This window comes from Monodon monoceros, unplaced genomic scaffold (assembly GCF_005190385.1).
Source record: "Monodon monoceros isolate NGI ecotype Baffin Bay Population unplaced genomic scaffold, NGI_Narwhal_1 Super_Scaffold_19, whole genome shotgun sequence".
Taxonomy (NCBI): Eukaryota; Metazoa; Chordata; class Mammalia; order Artiodactyla; family Monodontidae; genus Monodon; species Monodon monoceros.
In genome coordinates, this window is record NW_021703775.1 from 77,204,454 (window position 1) to 77,222,618 (window position 18,165).

Sequence of the window (18,165 nt, forward strand, 5' to 3'; positions counted from 1 at the left end):
CATGCTCATTCATGTTGTTGACAGAATTTAATTCCTTGTGTTTGTAAGACTGAGGTCCTCATTGCCTCGCTGTCTGTTACCTGAAGTTTCTTCTCAGCTTCTAGATGCTTCTCTCATTCTTTAGCTTATGGCCCCCTCGCTCCATCTTCAACGCCAGCAATGACGGGTTGAAACCCCTCATGCTTCACATCTCGCCTGCCTCTTCCCCCCATGGCATCTCTGTGAACCTAGCTGGGAAAGGTTCTCTGCCTTAAAGGCTCACGTGATTAGGTTAGTTCCACTCAGATAATTCAAGATTATCTCTTCACCTCAAGGTCTGTGTTCTTAATCATATCTGCAAAGGCCCTTTGCCATGTAATGTAATATACTTGCAGGTTCCAGGGATTAGGATATAGACATTTTTGGGGGGCCATAATTCTACCAACCAGATACAGCAACTGTCAGGTTGGTCTAAAATGGTGAATTTGTCCTAAGTGTTTGTTGTGTGATGATGTCTTGGTAATTATTGAGTGATTACATGATTTATCATTTTTTATTACTTAAATAACATATTAATGAATGATGTGATATAGACCTAAATAGCCAAATTAAACTATTCTTCTATTATTGACAAGAAAGCTATTTAAATTGCAAGACTAGACCTTAATTTTTCTTTCCTTTAACTGGGATACGACAGAAAAAATAAGTAGAAATAGACAGATACTAAACCAAAAACTTGGCTTTTGTAGAACAAATTTATCTTTCTTTGATCAAAAGCAGATGTAGTTGCTGTCATTTCTGTTTAAACAAATGTTAATATACTGGCATTTTTCTCCACATGGAATCTCTTGGGTTAGTAAATGGACAGTTCGAATTTTAGCTGATTGCTTCAAGATTGGCAGGAGGTTCCACATTATAAACCTTTTAAATACTAATAATCATCCACTTGTTTACATGATAAACAAAATGCCTTTCAACATCTAAAGGTGGGTCATCTGAATCTTCTAAGTTTGTCTGGGTCACAGTAGCATTGTTCAAATGAATATTTCTTAATTAATCTAAATAATAAATACTTTAAAATGTCTTGTCAAAGAAACAAACATGAGTATCTCATTGGAGGATATTATATTGGTAAAAAAATGATGAACCCATTCTTTGCCTTATAAATATTTCTTTGACTAATGCACTAAGATGTATTTTCCTTTACCGAATTTTCTTTTGTAAATGATTCGAGGAGGTACAATATGCTAATAGTGCTTTGTTTCACATTTTTTTGTTACTGGCAAAGATGGATTTTTAGATCTATTTGTCTGATAATTTTAAGTAGTCACATTATCACTCTCTGCTCTGTTCTTGTGACTTCCCACGGTTTTGCTCTTGCCATTTTCTTTTTTTTTTTAACATAGGATGAAGTAAGTGTCCCAGGCAGCAACTCAGCTGACCTGTTCCACTGGACCACTGCTACCACCATGAAAGTCCTTTCCAACACCACGACCACCACCAGGGCTGTGCTGCAGGCCGTCAGCGATGGGCAGTGGTGGAAGAAGTCATTGACTTACCTTCGACCCCTTCAAGTAAGCAATGCATCTTGCTTTTTTAACTCAGTTGGTGTGGTTTATATCAGTTCATTAGCATGCTCTTCAGTTGGTTTCACTGTTGTTACAGCTTTATCTTCCTTGGATGATTAAAATAATCTCTTAAGAAATCTAGGCCTCGCATCAGATAGGGAATGAGTAATTGATTTTATGGAATGTAATATACTACCATACAATATTTGCAAAAGACAGCAACACGGATTTAAGTACGGTTTGGTTTATAGGTCAGAATTGAAGTTTGCTGGGATGAAAAGGAAAATGATGTTTATCAAGGCTCTCTCTCTTTTGCTATTTTTCTATAGGCCAGTAGTGGAAGAGAAGTGCTAGGAGCCAGCCTGGGGGCTGTCTTAGTTCTCTCGAGCTGCTGTAACAAAAATATCGTAGACTGGGCGGCTTAAGCAGCAGTTATTTCTCACAGTTCTGGAAACTGGGGAGTCCAAGATCAAGGCGCTGGCAGATTTAGTGTTTGATGCAGGCCTGCTTCCTGGTTCGTAGACCGCCATCTATTTGCTGTGTCCTCACACGGCAAAAGGGGTGAGGGACTTCTCTGGAGTCTCTTTTATAAGGGCACTAATCTCATCCCCAAGGGTTCTGCCATCGTGACCGAATCACCTACCAAAGGCCCCACCTCTTAATACTGTTACACTGGGGTTAGGATTTCAACGTACGAATTTGGGGCGGGGGGCACAAACATTCAGTCTTTAGTAGGGCCTTTAGGTAAAGAGAATGGTTTAACCGATTCTTTCACGTATTCTGCAAGTAGAGGTCAAGACAAGCAGTAGAACAATTGAGTTTGTTTTCTGTGACATCTTAACCCACTGTGTCCCTGCTGTCTTCTCTGCATTCTCACACTGCCATCCATCCTTTAATCTCTCACTGGAAAACTAAGAGGAAAAAGAAACGTGCCTTTTTATAAATGCACCCTGAACATTTGAGTATCTCATTTATTAATTAATTCTGCAAATACAGGCGTTTTCCATGTGTCAGATAATGTGCTCATCACTGGGAAAAGAGTGGGGAAATCCTTCAGTCTAATTCCCTTCCCTTGTGTAACCTGTATCCCAGTGGAGGAGACAAAGAAACCAACGGATAGCAATATTTGTATAATAATGAAATGGCAGGTGGTAATGAGTACCATGAAGATAACATTAAGCAAGGTAAGGGAATAGTGAGTGATACCCGGGGGAGTGAAGTTCTGATTAGGGAAGTTAGTTTCTCAGAAGAGGAATCACTCTGAGCAGAAAGCTGATTGAGCCAAGTAGGGCAAGTACGTTTTGAAGGAATGTGCCTGACATCTTTGCAGGACAGAGAGGAGGCCAAAGTAAGGGGGAGCAGAGTGATGAGTGGGGAGAATGGTAGGAGATGAGATCAGAGAGGTGGTGAAGAGGCCCACCATGCAAAGCCTTCCATAGACTGCGATAAGGACTACACGTTTTATTCTCAGCAGCACGGAGAGCTGTTGGAAAATTCAGACAATGCAGTTGTGTGATCCAACTTTACTTTTCATAAGTCTATTTAACTTCTGTGTAGAGAGCCGTCAGTAGTGAGTCAGGAGTGAAGCAAAAAGACGGATCTCTCTTCCAGGACTCCAGGTGAGAGATGTTGGTGGTTTGGATTAGGGTAGCCATGAAAGAAGTGGGAAGTGTTTGGTTTAGGGAATGTATTTTGTGGACCTGATGATGGTCTGAATGTGGGATATGCAGGAAAGAGAACTAAGGATGATCGCCCAGAAGAAACCACTTACTGACATGCAGTGGGCTTGACTTTGGGTTAAGTCTGTGCGTCTCTCTTCGTTTCATGTATCACACTGGATTACGGTTAGGGTTACTTTTCTGTCTCACCTGTTGGGGTGTTTTGAGGGTCTGTGTCTTAGATGAAGTGTTTGATACTGTGCCTAATGTATAGTTTCTAGTAAGTGTCAGTTGTAACTTCTCACATCATTTGCAGCAGGAGCTTGGTTGTTTCCGGAGGCTATGCTTGGCCTAAAGTAAGTGCTCAATAAACTTTGGAGGAATGGGTGAATATCTTCTACTAGGCTTTTCCAATAAGGGGCTCTTTACAATCTATTTGAGGAGAGCAAAACATAAAGACGGTTAACCATGGTAGGGTTACTATAATACTGCTAATGAGGAATACTGATGACCAGTCTCATGAAGGCATCTGTGTGGGTTGTAGTTGTGGAGGAGGTGGGAGTGATGTAGGGGGCCCAGGCGTACCTTGTCTCCGTCTGGTGCGGTTTCAGCAGGTGCGGTCTGAGGTGGGCCTGGAAGGAGAGGTGGGCAGTCAGCATGGACCATTACCCTCATAATGGAAGAAAGGCATAGTGGCCGGTAGGATGCATAAAGTAGATGGTTTAGTTGGTGTGGAGAGTTAGTCTTTAAAGCTAATTAACATTTAATAAGTTTGAATGTTATTCTCTGCAGTTGAGATTGAATACTGTTGACTGCGTTATTCAGAGCTACTGAAGGATTTGGGAGCAAGGGAACAGTATGCACAGAATGATGTTTCGGAAAGGTTATTCTGACTGTTGTATAGAATGTCGGCCATATGTGTAACACCGATTGCTTTGACGTTTCTGATTCGGTGATATCAAAGTGACCAGGAAAATCAAAAGGCCCTTCAGGGTGAGGTTGAAGTGCTTCACTTAGAATATGGTGATTATTCTCACATTCTCCGCTGGATATCGGTGTCACTCTGACACTCTCTCTTTGGATCACACATGCACATTGATGAGTTTCTCCTGAAATCTGTTTGTTCTGTCTTCCTTCCTTTCCTCCTCCACCTCCCCTCCCAGGTCTCTTTCTTTTTATCCAGTGTTCTTCACTTTGTTCTGTTTAGGGACAAGAATTTGGTGGTGCTTATCGAATTGGAACCAGAGCCAACGAAGGCCTAGAAAAACAAGGCTGTCATCCTTTTTACGAATCTGTCATCTCCAATCCCTTTGTTGTAGAGGTAAGGTACAGTGTGCCTAAGAACACGGATTTAACTGTCATGGTGTTGTGGGCATTTTACAATGAACAAAACTTACAATTTTCCTGAAAATGTACTTCTTTTGCTTTGTTCTTACTCATGTTGTTCATTGGTTTTATGTGATTTGTTTCATATACAACATGTTATGAGACTAAAATCTATTTATAATTTTACATAAAATAACGTGCTTCAGTAATTCAAGTTACCAGAAGATAAAATTCCTGTCATTATGTTTTCTAAGAATATCTTTATAGAGAAAAAGACACCCTACCAAATGGTGTAACTGCTTCTTTTGTCTAGTCTGAAGTGACCTATGACACCTATCATCATGTCCCGGTAGAAAGCTTTGCAGAAGTATTGCTGAGAACTGGGAAACTGGCAGAGACTAAAACTGAAGGAGAAGAGGTATTTCCAACAACAGAAGGTATGAAAGAAGGTTCTAGTTCCCGACAGTGTGTAACTTATATTAGGAGAATAATAGATGAGACTGTATAAATGAATGAGAGTTGGGAAAAACAATAACATTTTCAGTAATTTTGAATGGCTTAACTTGACACCATCATTTATACATCTATTTATTCATTGATTTAAATCACTTATGGAGTATCTACTCTTTTCTGGGTACTTACCAATTGAGGATTTAAAAGGTAAATAAGATATAATTCCTATCTTAAGGTTGCTAATTACGTAAAGTGCTTCTTATAGTGAATGATATAAAGTGCTCAATAAATATTTCCTTTTTTCCTGCTTTTATGGATTAGTTAAGAATGTTTAAGTGCTTGTTTCATGGAATGTAGATGTATATTTCATCTTAAGACTTTTCTGCATGGTGACATATCTTTCCATGTGAAATTTTTTGAAAAGAATGAAATGTATGCAAGTTTACCAAAGACAACTTGCCATTTGTACTTTTTTCCTCTTTAACCTCCTTCTTTTCAAGGTTCCAGGGTAATTGTCTTGACTTTTTTTGTTTTTTTTTTCAATTTTCCCTCTCTCTCTGCTCTACCATCCTTAGTGGGTACCTCAGGATTTAAAGGCTACTGGGGCTCGAGCTATCTTGTCTATATTCCAGGCATCAGTACGGAGGAAAGCGGGGTGGGAAAAACAGTTTTCTTGGCAGTCCTGTCCAGGACTTCCACTTACCTATTGCTGGCTACATCTAACTGCCAGTGAGCCTGGACGATGCTGTCTCTTAATGGAGCACATTGCTGTGTGGAATAAAACTTGGGGAAATGTGTGTGGGGAATAGAACTGCCATGTTCCCAGAAACCTGATTCTGTAACTTATTTTTATTTTTTCATTTTATTTATTTATTTATTTATTTTGCGGTACGCGGGCCTCTCACTGTTGTGGCCTCTCCCGTTGTGGAGCTCAGGCTCAGCGGCCATGGCTCACGGGCCCAGCATCTTCGCGGCATGTGGGATCTTCCCGGACCGGGGCACGAACCCGTGTCCCCTGCATCGGCAGGCGGACTCTCAACCACCGCGCCACCAGGGAAACCCGAAGACACTATTTTTATCTTCAGTGGGCTTGCAGTCAAGTGAGGAGACAAATTTATGTGTAAGCGCTAAGACAGGCAAACACAAGAGGCATTGGGATGACAGACCTATGACCACTGAGTGAAGAGGGCGTGTGAAGAGGCTTCCTGGAGCGGGTGGTATTTGACCTGAGTTTTGAAGGATGAATAAGAGTATAGTACATGAAAAAGGGGGGAATTTGAGAGGGAGATGTATTAGGAGAGACAGAAGGGGGATATTTTAGGTAGAGGGAAGAAGATGCACAGAAGCAAAGAAGATAGGCATCATGATTTTTCAGGGATTTGTGTGTTACCGTAGTACCCGGAGAGGAGAGACAGTGTGGGCAACCAGTGAAGAATGAGGCAGCAGTTGGCTGGAAGGAACGCGGGTGCTGAGTTAAACATGTTAAGTGGACCTGCTACTGAATGCTATGGGGGTTTCAAGCAGAAGAATATTATTCAGTTTCCTTATCTGTACAGTGAGCATAACGGCCTGTATGTTCCACCTCTGGATTGTTGCTCTTTAGTGGTGATGATGGGGCCCCGTCTGCGCACCTTTTCCTAACGGCTAGTCCTGCCCTGGCTGACTTCCTTGCCATTGGTCATCTCGTACTTTAGTCCATCCAATTATGATTTCACCTTGTTTTCAAGGCCTGCTGCCATAGCTCTCCGTGCTGGTTGCACATTCGAATCACTTAGGGTATTTTTAAGAAATACTGAAGCCTGGGATCCAATGGAGACCATTTATTTCAGAATCCCTGAAGTGGGGTCCAAACACATCAGATATCTTTTACAGTTCCTCAGGCGATTCAGTTGTGAAACCATGGTTAAGACCCTTTGGATGTTTCACGAAAGATAACAGATTCTTTCCAACCGTCATATGTCTGTTCTTCAAACTCTGACACACTTGCTTCCTGGCAGCCTGGAGAAAGCCACCTGTATCTTTTATGTCTGTGTCTGGTCTTTTCAGCTTAAGGGTCGTATCCTGAGTGCTATATGTATTTCTCACACTTTCACCAGGGTTTTCTATATGATAGGTGCAAAATCAGCGTCTCTTCACAATGATGAGCGTAGGTACAGTACGTGCATGACAGTTATTGGGACAGGAGTTGAGACTATGCTTTTGGTGAATCTGAATCCAAGTTCCCAGAGATGTGTGTTCTATTCTTAGTACTGTAGTGTCTGTGAGATTTTAGTGGGATTTTATTTCTGCCCTAGTGTTTCTTCAAATTGTCCTTTTTGACAGATTTTAATATCCCATCATGGGAAAGAACCCAAGTTCATTAAAATATTAAAAAAAATTTTTTTTCTAATATTGTTGAATAGGAAAAACATTTCGGAGTACCTACTGTGTATATTAAGTAAGAATGGAACTTTTTAAATATAGAGGTGATTTTAATATAAATCATCCCTTTAATTTACATTTGGGTTCATGAAATTATGAAGCATTTTCATAAACTCTCACATTTGATATCTCCTTTTTTTTGCAGATAAACAGGCGACACTATTATAAAGTAGGTACAAATAAAATGTGATCTTATAGGTCTGATACATTAGAATACTAGATGTCTCATTTTTTTAAAAAGTACATTTAGATATTTATTCCTAACCCTTGAAATTTATAATAAGTCAGTCAACAGACTATGGCCATACCCTTCCCTGCATGCCTTTTGTTGCATCTGTTAAATGGCATTCTGAGTTGAATGAACCTGACATGTGTATCTCTTTTTATTCACTTCCAATTTTATTGAAATATAATTGACATATATAGCACTGTATGAATTTAAGGTGTACAGTGTAATGATCTGACTTATATACGTCATGAAATGATTATCAAAATAAGTTTAGTGAACGCTCATCATCTCACATAGATAGGAAATAAAGGAAAAATTAAAAAAATATTTTTCCTTGTGATGAGAACTCTTAGGATTTACCCTCTTAATAACTTTCCTATGTAATATACAGCAGTGTTGATTATATTAATCATGTACATTGCATTCCTAGTACTTATTTATAAGGGGAAGTTTGTACTGTTTTTTAACTAGTTTCATCCAATTCTCCGTCCCACTACCCACTGCCTCTGGTAGCCACAAATCTGATCTCTTTTTTCAATGAGTTTGCTTGTTTTTGAAGTATAATTGACCTACAACACTGTCAGTTCCCGGTATACAGCATAGTGATTTGATACTCCTGTGTATTACAAAATGATCAACATGTTTGATTTCTCTTGATAATGCTAATATATTTGAGACAGATATCTCTGGCTATTTTATAATATCAAATATTTGTCAGAAAGTCAGCAGATTGGATGAATGATATAGGTTAAATGACCCAAATTAAAACTCGTAAAAATGGGACTCCTGACTTTGGTTCAGAAGTAGGTCACGGTACAAATTAAACTTCCCAACGTGAGCTGACTTCTCAGGATTTTTTAATAAAGTTGATGAAAAGGTTTTTATGGAGACTAGCTGAAGAAAACTGATCATTATTTATTTAGCTAAATGAGTGATTTAATGGCTAATGATTTCTAAATCAATAATATGGGCAGCCCTCCTCTGTGAATTTAGTTCTGGAATTAACTTTATCGTAGAGTGCTTTCCAGAGGCGCTTCCTTTGCAGAGAATTAGTGCTTGGAGGCTTAGACGTAGATTTCATCTGATTTTGGCTGTATAACTTGTTTAGAAAATGCATTGTATTCAAGGTTAGAGAATAAGCACTGCAAATTAAATTCATACACACTGCTAAATGTAGGGCAGGCCTTTTTTGGGGAAAAGAAAAAAAAAAAACTTAAATGGTAATGTAAAATCACTGTGACCCAGTCTGTGGCCAGCCTGACATCTGGTGGATCCCAGTGAAACCCCGTGGGATCTGGTCTACTTCAGATCCTCATTGATAATTTTGTCCTGCGTCGCATCAGATGGCTCACAGATTCAAACTCTGAGAAGCTTCCCATATGTGGGGGCTTGATTTCCACTTTGCAAGAATAATTGAGCCTCAGTGAGGGCTGCTGGAAAAGTTCGGGTGGTGTGAAGTGTGGGCAGTTAATCGTGTCTCTCCCCCCTCCCTTCCCCACTGGTCCCTCCACCATCAGTTTCCTTCAACAATTCGGTTATTAGTCAGGAGGGGTTCTGGGTTGTAGGGATTGATGAGCTGTAATCTGGCTATGGAGGAAAAAGATGTCACAAGATGACTTCAACAGTTGTGTTAAGGATTAGGGAAGAGATATGATCCCTTCCCTTCCAACCTGGGGACGTAGGGGACTGTGGTGTACCCGATGCCAGTGATTGTGGTCTTTCTGATCTTGGAGCAGTGGGGAGGTCATGGACTTTGTGTGGCCGGAACCTCAGCTGCCTTAGTGCTGGAGACGAGGCATGTGTATACTTGTCTACAAGGATCTTTCAGGAAACCCCATTTGGGAAAAAAAATAACTGACGGGGAGCTTGAGCATTTGGCACTGTTTTCAGAGAGGAGTTTTTTCTCTTTTCTTCCCCAAATATTTTATTAAGGGAATTTTCAAATGCACAGAAAAGTTGAGAAAATTCTACAGCGAACTCCCATACTTTTCCACCTAGATTCTACAGCGAACATTTACTGTACTTGCTGTAGTCCATCCACCAAATCCAGCTTGTTTGCTGACATGTTTCAAAGTTGTCGGCATCATTACACTTCACCCCTTGACACTGCACTGTGCATATCTTTAACTGGAGTCAGCATTTCTTACTTTTCTGTGAGATATCATCTACAAACAATGAAATACAAAAATCTTAAGTGTAGACGTGAGGTTGGTGAGTTTTGACAAGTGCAGCACCTGTGTAACCCTGACTCCTCTCAAGATACGGAACATTTCTCTCACCCCAGAAAGTTGATGCCTCTCTCCTGAAAACACCCACTCCACACTCCCAGTCAGGTGACAAATGTTTGGATTTTCCCCGCTGTAGATTACTTTTGACTGTTCTAGAATTCATTCAGTGGAATCATACAGGATGTCTTCTTTGTGTAAAACCTGAGGTTTATCTGCATCTATCAGTAGGTTTTTTTTTTTCTTTCTTCCCTTTTTTTGTTTTTTGGTTTTTTTACAAAGATTTTTTTAAAATTTATTTATCTTATTTATTTATTTTTGGCTGTGTTGGGTCTTCGTTGCTGCGCTGGGGCTTTCTCTAGTTGCGGCGAGCGGGGGCTACTCTTTGTTGCGGTGCGCGGGCTTCTCATTGCGGTGGCTTCTCTTGTTGTGGAGCACGGGCCCTAGGTGTGTGGGCTTCAGTAGTTGTGGCTCATGGGCTCAGTAGTTGTGGCTCGTGGGCTCCAGAGCGCAGGCTCAGTAGTTGCGGCGCACGGGCTTAGTTGCTCCGCGGCATGTGGGATCTTCCCAGACCAGGGCTCGAACCTGTGTCCGCTGCATTGGCAGGCGGATTCTTAACCACTGTGCCACCAAGGAAGCCCTCTTTTTTGGTTTTTTAATGACTGAGAAGTATTCCGTTGTATGAATGTACCACAGTTTACCCATTCTTCTGTTAAGGGACCTGAAGGCTTTTTCCAGTTGATGGTTATTATGAAAAAGCTGCTGTGAACTCTTGTACAGTGTTTTTGTGGACCTGTGTTTTTACTTCTCTGGGATAACTATCTAAGGGTAGACTTGCTGGGCCAAAGATTATGGATTTGTTTAGTTTTATAAGAAACTATCAGACCTCTCTTACTTGTCAGCGGTTGTGGTTTTTCTGGGCTCTGGTTCTTTAAGACTTCAGGTTCTCTATCCGAATTTTACCTGCCTGGCAAGGAACAGACAGGAGCTTGCCCTCAGGATAGAAGCTGTAAAAATGGGAAATCACCGGTGCCATGTCATTTTTCCAAATGGCATCTACCCTCCAGTTTCTGTCTGCTTTCAGTGCCTCTCCAGTGCCTTCCGATACTTGCCTTTTGTGCTTTATCTAGAGTTTATAGTCTTCATCTGCACAAGGACTGTACCAGTAACAGAGCCCAATCACAGAAGAATTTAAATAGAATTTATTATTCTGGATTTCGCTGGAGTTCATCCTATGACAGTAGGGCAAAAGTCTGAGTCGTAGTTCCCCAGAGAAGGGAAATAGGCCAGGTGCCTTTCTCTTAGGATTAATCCTGAGGAGTCAATTCATATGAGTGAAGGCTTACCCTGTGGAGTGGATTTTGGACTTACCCCAACCTTAAGGGATCTTCATCTTGTGTAGTTAAAATAGATGTCAAGAAGCCTCTTGAGAAATGGGCCAAATGGACGTTCACATGGGTGAGTTGTGCCAGCTAAGTAGCAGTCCTGGTCGAGTTGCTGCAGTGAGGACTTGGCTTAAAGTGAGAATTTGAAAAACACGTGGCAATTCGGCAACAGCTATGAGAATTATGGCTGCGGGTATTGTTTAACCTAATAATTCTGCTTCTAGGAATTTATCCTATGAATTCACACGCGTGAAAAATATGGCATATGTTCATTGCTTGCAATAGCATAATATTGTCGACAGCCTGGTACATATTGACAGGAAGAGATATCTAATTTTGTATGTCTTGTTTCCTGTCTGTATTAGTCAGCTTGGGCTGCCATAACAAAATACCATAGACCAAGCGGCTTAAACAACAGAAATTTAGTCTCACAGTTTGGAGACTGGAAATCAGGGTGCCAGCGTTTTTGGGTTCTGGTAGTGATCTCTTCCTGGCTAGCACATGGCTGTCTTCTCACTGTGTCTTTACATCAGGACGGGGGGCGGGGGAGGGAGGGAGTGGGGAGAAAGAGTAGAGTGTTTACAAGTGAACTCTGATGTCTCCTCTTATAAGGGCACTAACCCCATCATGAGGATCCCACTCCTCATGATCTCATCTAACCCTAATTACTTCCCAAAGGCCTCATCTCCTAATACCCTCATGTTGAGGGCTGGGGCTTCAACATATAAATTTGGGGGAATCACAAATATTTGGTTCATAACACTGTCTTTACAGATTAACTGCCTTTCTGAGTTTAGGTGATTTACATAGCTTTCCAAGCCTATGTGAAAACAAGTTAATACTGCATTCTTTGCAGAGCTTTTTGTGGCACTTAGAGCTAATTTGTACAAAGCATCTATCTCATATCTGGCTCATCAAAGCAGATTTTTTTTTAAATAGTTATTTTCATTTTATGATAATAATAACTGTTATTATTGTTATATAGAGGAATGGCATGAGCACTTTCTTTATAGAGAGTTTGCATTATAGGTCATTTGAATGTCAGATTAATTTGGCTGGGGTATAGGGTAGAGATAATATCAGTTAAAACCATAAGTTATGGCTGCCCCATATTTATGAAGGCCTTGAGTGCTAAATAAGAAATCTAGCTTTCCTTCTTTAGGGAATGGGAAACCATTGAAGGTAGGAGAGAGAGAGAGAGAGAGAGTGTGTGTGTGTGTGTGTGTGTGTGTGTGTGTGTGTGTTTTCAGCTGGCGAGAGACATGATTACACAGTACTTAATGAACATTCCTATAAAATTAGTATGAAACTACTATTTTAAGGATGGATTGGAAGGAGAAAGACTGAAGGCATCAGGTAGAGTTGGGGGGTTATTGAAAGAGTCCAGGTGTTGAACACTGACAATCTAGAGTTTGTGGCAGTGAAAATAGAAAGTATGTGTGAACCAGTTCTTTAGGAATAATTCAGCAGGACTTGATGACTACCTGAATGTTGGGAGTGGAGAAGAGAGTAAAGTCCAAGATGACTCTGGGGTTTTATGTGTCTCACTGGGAGAATAGTGTACTATTTTTAGAAATATGACAGTTACTGGGTACAGGATGATCAACTGGAAAAACTTGTGCAGTAAGTCAGTGGTAGGTCTTAGCTTTGATCCCGTAACTTTCTGCTTCTGAAGATGGTTTCCCTCCTGCTGTATCATTCTGCCTGATTTTGTTCGCCAGGGATTCATTGTACATTTATAGATGTTTTACTTGTTGCTCTGAAATGTACCCAGAGTCTGGTTTTATTCAGGTGTGGGCAGACACCCAGACGTGAAAATGATTGTCATGAAGGAAGAAGTTTATACTCACCAATCCCTAGAAACAGAAGACACGGCAAGCCACCTCAGCCACATGGGGAGGCACTCAGGTCACCTGGAGGCAGAAGGCATGAGGCCAGAGTATGGGTTTTCGTGGGAAGGAACAGGAGAGGTGTGGTAGGCACGCTTGAGCAAGCTTACGATGGAGAGTTTGAATAACCTGGTGGACTCTGGGCTATGGGATGGTCTCTGGCTGACCGGCACCTGGCCCTGAGGTGATCAGGGCGAGGTAGTATTGCCTCTGTAGTGTAAAAGCCAGAGAGAGAGGGGGTGGTTCAGACAATTGGCTCTGAACTGGTTGGTCTGTAGATCAAAGGCGTGCTCACCGGGAAACCATCTGCTCTACCTGCCAATTGACTAGCTAGCCCTGGGAGGGCAGTCTCACCAGGATCGTCAAGACCCCCCAGTGTCAAAGCATTATAAAATGCAGAAAAGTTTGAAATGATGCACACATTTGTATATATGAAATAAAACCCATGTGGCTATTATTCACTTGGAGCAAATATTTGTATTTCAAAGTGATTATTTTCACTGCTTGGTGAAAATTAACAGTGATGATTCTTTGGACTCCTCTGAGGGTGATTTTTGTCATTACTTTTAGCTCATGGAAATTAACTATTTCTTTTCTCTTTTGCCTGCTGAAAGCTTTGTATTCAGTGATATATGTTCAAGAAGTGCTAGTGACCATCTTGTGAGTTGTATCTGTGAATTAATATAACTATTTAAAAAATAAACCTACTGGAACTTACGTATTCAGATGGAGATTCTCTCTCTCAAAGGTATCTTCTGGGAACTATGCATTTGTTCCAACCATGCTGTCATGGCTCTTTTTTGTTGTTTTTGTTTTTTGTTGGGTTGTTTTCCTTTTGGAATTTCCTTCAGGGTCTGTAGCATATGCTTAGGAATATCTTCAGTGGTACCATATTTTTTCATCCCTTGAGGGTGCTTTGGTTTTTGGAAATAACCAAATGCACATTAAATGGAGTGAAAGATTGAGTTGATGACAGGATTTAAAAAGAAAAAAAAAAGAAAAGTCTGACGGGAAGATAGTCAGTCATGGGACTGATTTTCCCAGGCAGGCTTCAGACTGGTCGTAACCAACCACAACTCTGAGAGGGAGAGGGGTGGTCCTCTACTAGCTGGAGCATCAGCCACTCACTTGAAATAAGGGCTCCTGAGCTCTGAAGAGACAGGGCTGTTTTTTGGTGAGTGGGTTTAGATATACTTGTTTGAAAATTGGCCTCTTTTGTGCATAAGGAGGGGAAGTACCTGAAGAAAATAAAAACGGGGGTGGAAAAAAACTAAATAAGGTTGCAGTTGTAGGTCACCTTATAAGAAAAGCAACAAAGAAAGAAAAATAATAGGGAAGAATTATTAGTATGTGAAACTATTGGATTTTGTTTTTTCTCCAAATTAAAGGTCCCGCGGACAGCTGGGCAGGTATTAAATGGTAAAGTACATAAGGCAGACATAAGCCAAAATGGCAGCCCTGGGCTTGTGTGTGTGTTTCTGTGTGTGTTTGTATGGTGTGCAATTTCTAGACTCTAAGTAAATCTTTCTCAAAAGTACAGGGCTTTCAGCAGACTAAGCTTACATGCTTTTTCTTCCTTCATCTTCTGTTGTCCAAAATGTATAGCTTAAGTCCTTCATCCTTCAGTTTTGATAGTGTTCTAGAATACATTCGGCGATTTTATAACTCTTCTTTGCTCTCATGCTTGTTTGTATAAAATTTGATTTGGGCCCTTTGCGTTGTAGTTTTAAATTATTTATTTGAAGACTTTTTCTGGTCTTAGTGTGTTTACTCTGAAAGGGCAGGAACTCTGATTCTTATTTTAGAGCAATATTAGGTTCAGAGAAAGTTCTCATTGGTACTGAGTGAAGGGCTGAATGTGGAAATGGGCCTTGAAATGAGTAGCTTTTGATCAGAAAACATCTCTAGGACAGTACAGTTCCCTGGGAGGCCTGAGGCTGACTGGTGGTCCAACTTGGTTTATGAGATTTGGAGAACACAGAGGAAGTGAGTATTTAGAGAACTCTTTGCAGAGGCACAGTGGAGAAAGCTCAGTTTCTTCCCCCATAGATCATGCGCAGGACATGCTGAGTTTTAGGTCAGCCTCTGACGCTCCAGCCGCTTGCAGCTGGCTTCTCACCGCACACCCATCCACGGCTCCACTGGTCAGCTGAGCTCAGATTATATGGATGGCTTTAAATTTTAGTTCAAGTAAGACACAATTAGGAAGGTGAATCTTCTGGGAAAAAATTATATGGTGTATTTACAAAGTGAAATATTTACTTTGAATTATTTAAATACTGTTTACCTTCATTAGTGAAGGTTAGGAGAGTCCGTTCTTTAAAAATAAAAGATTTACATTGTGATTACAGTGACTACCTGGTATTTGTCACTTGAGACCCTAAATGGAATACCTCCTTATTAATATAAAGTGGATAGGGCTTCCCTAGTGGCACAGTGGTTGAGAGCCCACCTGCCGATGCAGGGGACGCGGGTTCGTGCCCCCGTCTCTGAAGATCCCACATGCAGCGGAGCGGCTGGGCCCGTGAGCCATGGCCTCTGAGCCTGCACGTCTGGAGCCTGTGCTCCGCACGGGAGAGGCCACAGCAGTGAGAGGCCCGCGTACCGCAAAAAAAAAAAAGGAAAAAAAATGGATATAAACACAGATGTTATTGGCAGTGTTCTCTCCTTTATTAAAGCCATGACATTGATAGGTCGTTGCTTATATAAAAATTTTTGTGGAAAAGTTGTAGATGGTTGGGATATTTTAAGGTGTTCTATAATCAAAGCAAGAGACTGGTTTTGGAGTGTGGAGTGTGGTGAAGAGAAAGAACAAAACCACTTATCGTAATTGTAGTAAAATCAGAAGATTTATCCTAAATCTGCACTCACAAAAAGCTGTGTTGTTACTCTCATCGTTGATGCTCAGATGGTCATTTTCTACAGTAGCTGTCACTGACATCCAGAATTTTATAGCTTGGTCTGGGTCTTGAAAACCAAAAGATTAGCTGGCAGAAACCATCCTCACTGATCTATTTGCACTTAGACTTTGTAGCTGCACTAATTGGGTTTTCTCTTGTGTAAGTAACAAACAGCATAATTTGAGTTGAGGCAAGGTTATCATTTAACATAGTTTCATGTAGTCTGTTATTTCTATGGTGCTGAATAGACTTTCATAAATGATCTTAAAGAGTTCTCTGAAACGAATTACTGTTGACATCATAAAGGACTAAAGTCATGACACTTAGTAACTATGAATGTCACATGGATCCTCTAATAATATAATGCAATATATATATATGTTTTCTACATTCAGTTCTCTTGCAGCTGGCGAGCGATGCTTTACCAAATGATATGACCCTGGCTCTTGCTTATCTCCTTGCCTTACCACAGGTAAGTTTACCCTTTCCAAGAAACAAGGACTTAAAAATGAATAAGCTAAGCCTTTACTGGGGGTTTTCACCAGTAAATTGTTTGTTATATGTTTCACTTCCTTCTGGTTGTTCTTGCAAGATGGAAGGACTGTGGTCAGTATCCGGAAAGTGAATTCTACAATGTTAGCTGAAATGTTGATTTTAAAATCTTACTTTCATGTGCATAGGATCTGCCTTATAATGTCTTCTGAATTTTAATGTAGTCATATTAAGATGAGCTTGAGCTTTAGTTGATATGATAGAAACTTGGAACCAAAATTCTAGAGTAAGGACTAGAAACGTAATGGTTTATGACGGTTGTGCCAATTTCCTTTCAGCTGAGCTGTTTCTCTTGTGCTCCCTTCCTAGGTGTTAGACGCTAACAGGTGCTTTGAAAAGCAGCCCCACTCTGCTCTCTCTCTCCAGCTGGCAGCCTATTACTATAGCCTACAGATCTACGCCCGGTTGGCTCCGTGTTTCAGGGACAAGTGCCATCCTCTTTACAGGGTGAGTCCTCATGGTTTCCATCTTGTTATTGAGCAGGGTTAAGCTTTCTAAAGTAGTTAAAACACGTTTACCTCTTTGGAGGGACTGATGCACTTTGTATTCAGAGTGCTTTGTATTCCCAGTGGCTGACAGCCTTTGCCTTTTCTGTGTTATACGTAGTTGCTTTTACAGGAATTAATAAGAAGTAGGGTTTCTAATATTTATTGTGAATGCTGATTCATCCCCTAACTCTTCTGTCATTTATTTTATATTACAGCGTTCTTAGGAAATGCTAAAGGAGAGGAGAAATGGAGAGTTAGCTTTTTAACTCACTTCTCAAGAGGAAGATGGCTTTGTCTAATTTAGGACAGTAGGCAATGTAGTTCTTTGAACGGCGCTGCACTTCTATTTATTTTTAAGCCAGAGAGATATGAGAGTAGTAATTATGCAGATGAAATGTTGAGGCACACTATGCCTACTTGCCACCAAGCTTCTGACACTTTTATTTAACTTTATTATTAATTTCTGAGTTAGAGCACCTAAACGTGGCCTCAAGTTACACGTGCCTTCTTTTGTGGACACGGAAGTGTTCCAGATGCTGCTGGAAAATGGAAGCCCTCTAGGTTTACTTGTATACACCACCTTTAATCATCAGTGTTTGGAAATTATTTCCTTTTTATACTGGACATTTTAAGAGAATTACCACTTTAAGAGTAGGTAAGCAAATAGATCAGACTTCCAAATCCACTCTGTGTACGAATCCAAGCTTCAGTTTTTACTGAGGCAGAATTCTTCCTCTCCGACCCAAAGTAGACTATAAAGAAATAATTTCACATGAGTATCAAAGTTCTAGCTGCCTCTGCCATCCAAAACATATCTAAGAACCTTTAAGTATGTGAAAACATTCCATTCGTGGCAAAATCTATGGCTTTCATTCATCAGTTTTTATTTAAAAAGAGGAAGGTGGGTGGGGGAACCCTGTGCCACGCAGGTTACTCTCCCAAGGGCATCATCAATGTCAGTGGGTGTTGTTCTCAGGAATAGGTATATTAGGATGAAACTGGCCAAGAAAAGGGCTGCTTCTTTTTTTTTTTATCCAGTTGATATATTACTTTATTTTGGAAATTTTGAATTTATTTTTTTGTTTTCAGTAG

General features: G+C 40.6%; 1 protein-coding gene across 5 annotated transcripts in view; it reads left to right on the forward strand.

Annotated features, from left to right (window-relative positions):
• The window catches only part of NBAS (neuroblastoma amplified sequence), a 339,068-nt gene that overhangs the window by 190,391 nt on the left and 130,512 nt on the right, over nt 1-18,165 (forward strand). For all 5 annotated transcript variants that reach the window (XM_029231716.1, XM_029231717.1, XM_029231719.1 and 2 more), the window contains 5 exons: nt 1,386-1,553; nt 4,413-4,526; nt 4,845-4,968; nt 16,429-16,505; nt 16,895-17,032. In XM_029231716.1, coding sequence (XP_029087549.1) covers nt 1,386-1,553; nt 4,413-4,526; nt 4,845-4,968; nt 16,429-16,505; nt 16,895-17,032 — 621 coding nt within the window. The remainder of the gene's footprint in view (nt 1-1,385; nt 1,554-4,412; nt 4,527-4,844; nt 4,969-16,428; nt 16,506-16,894; nt 17,033-18,165) is intronic.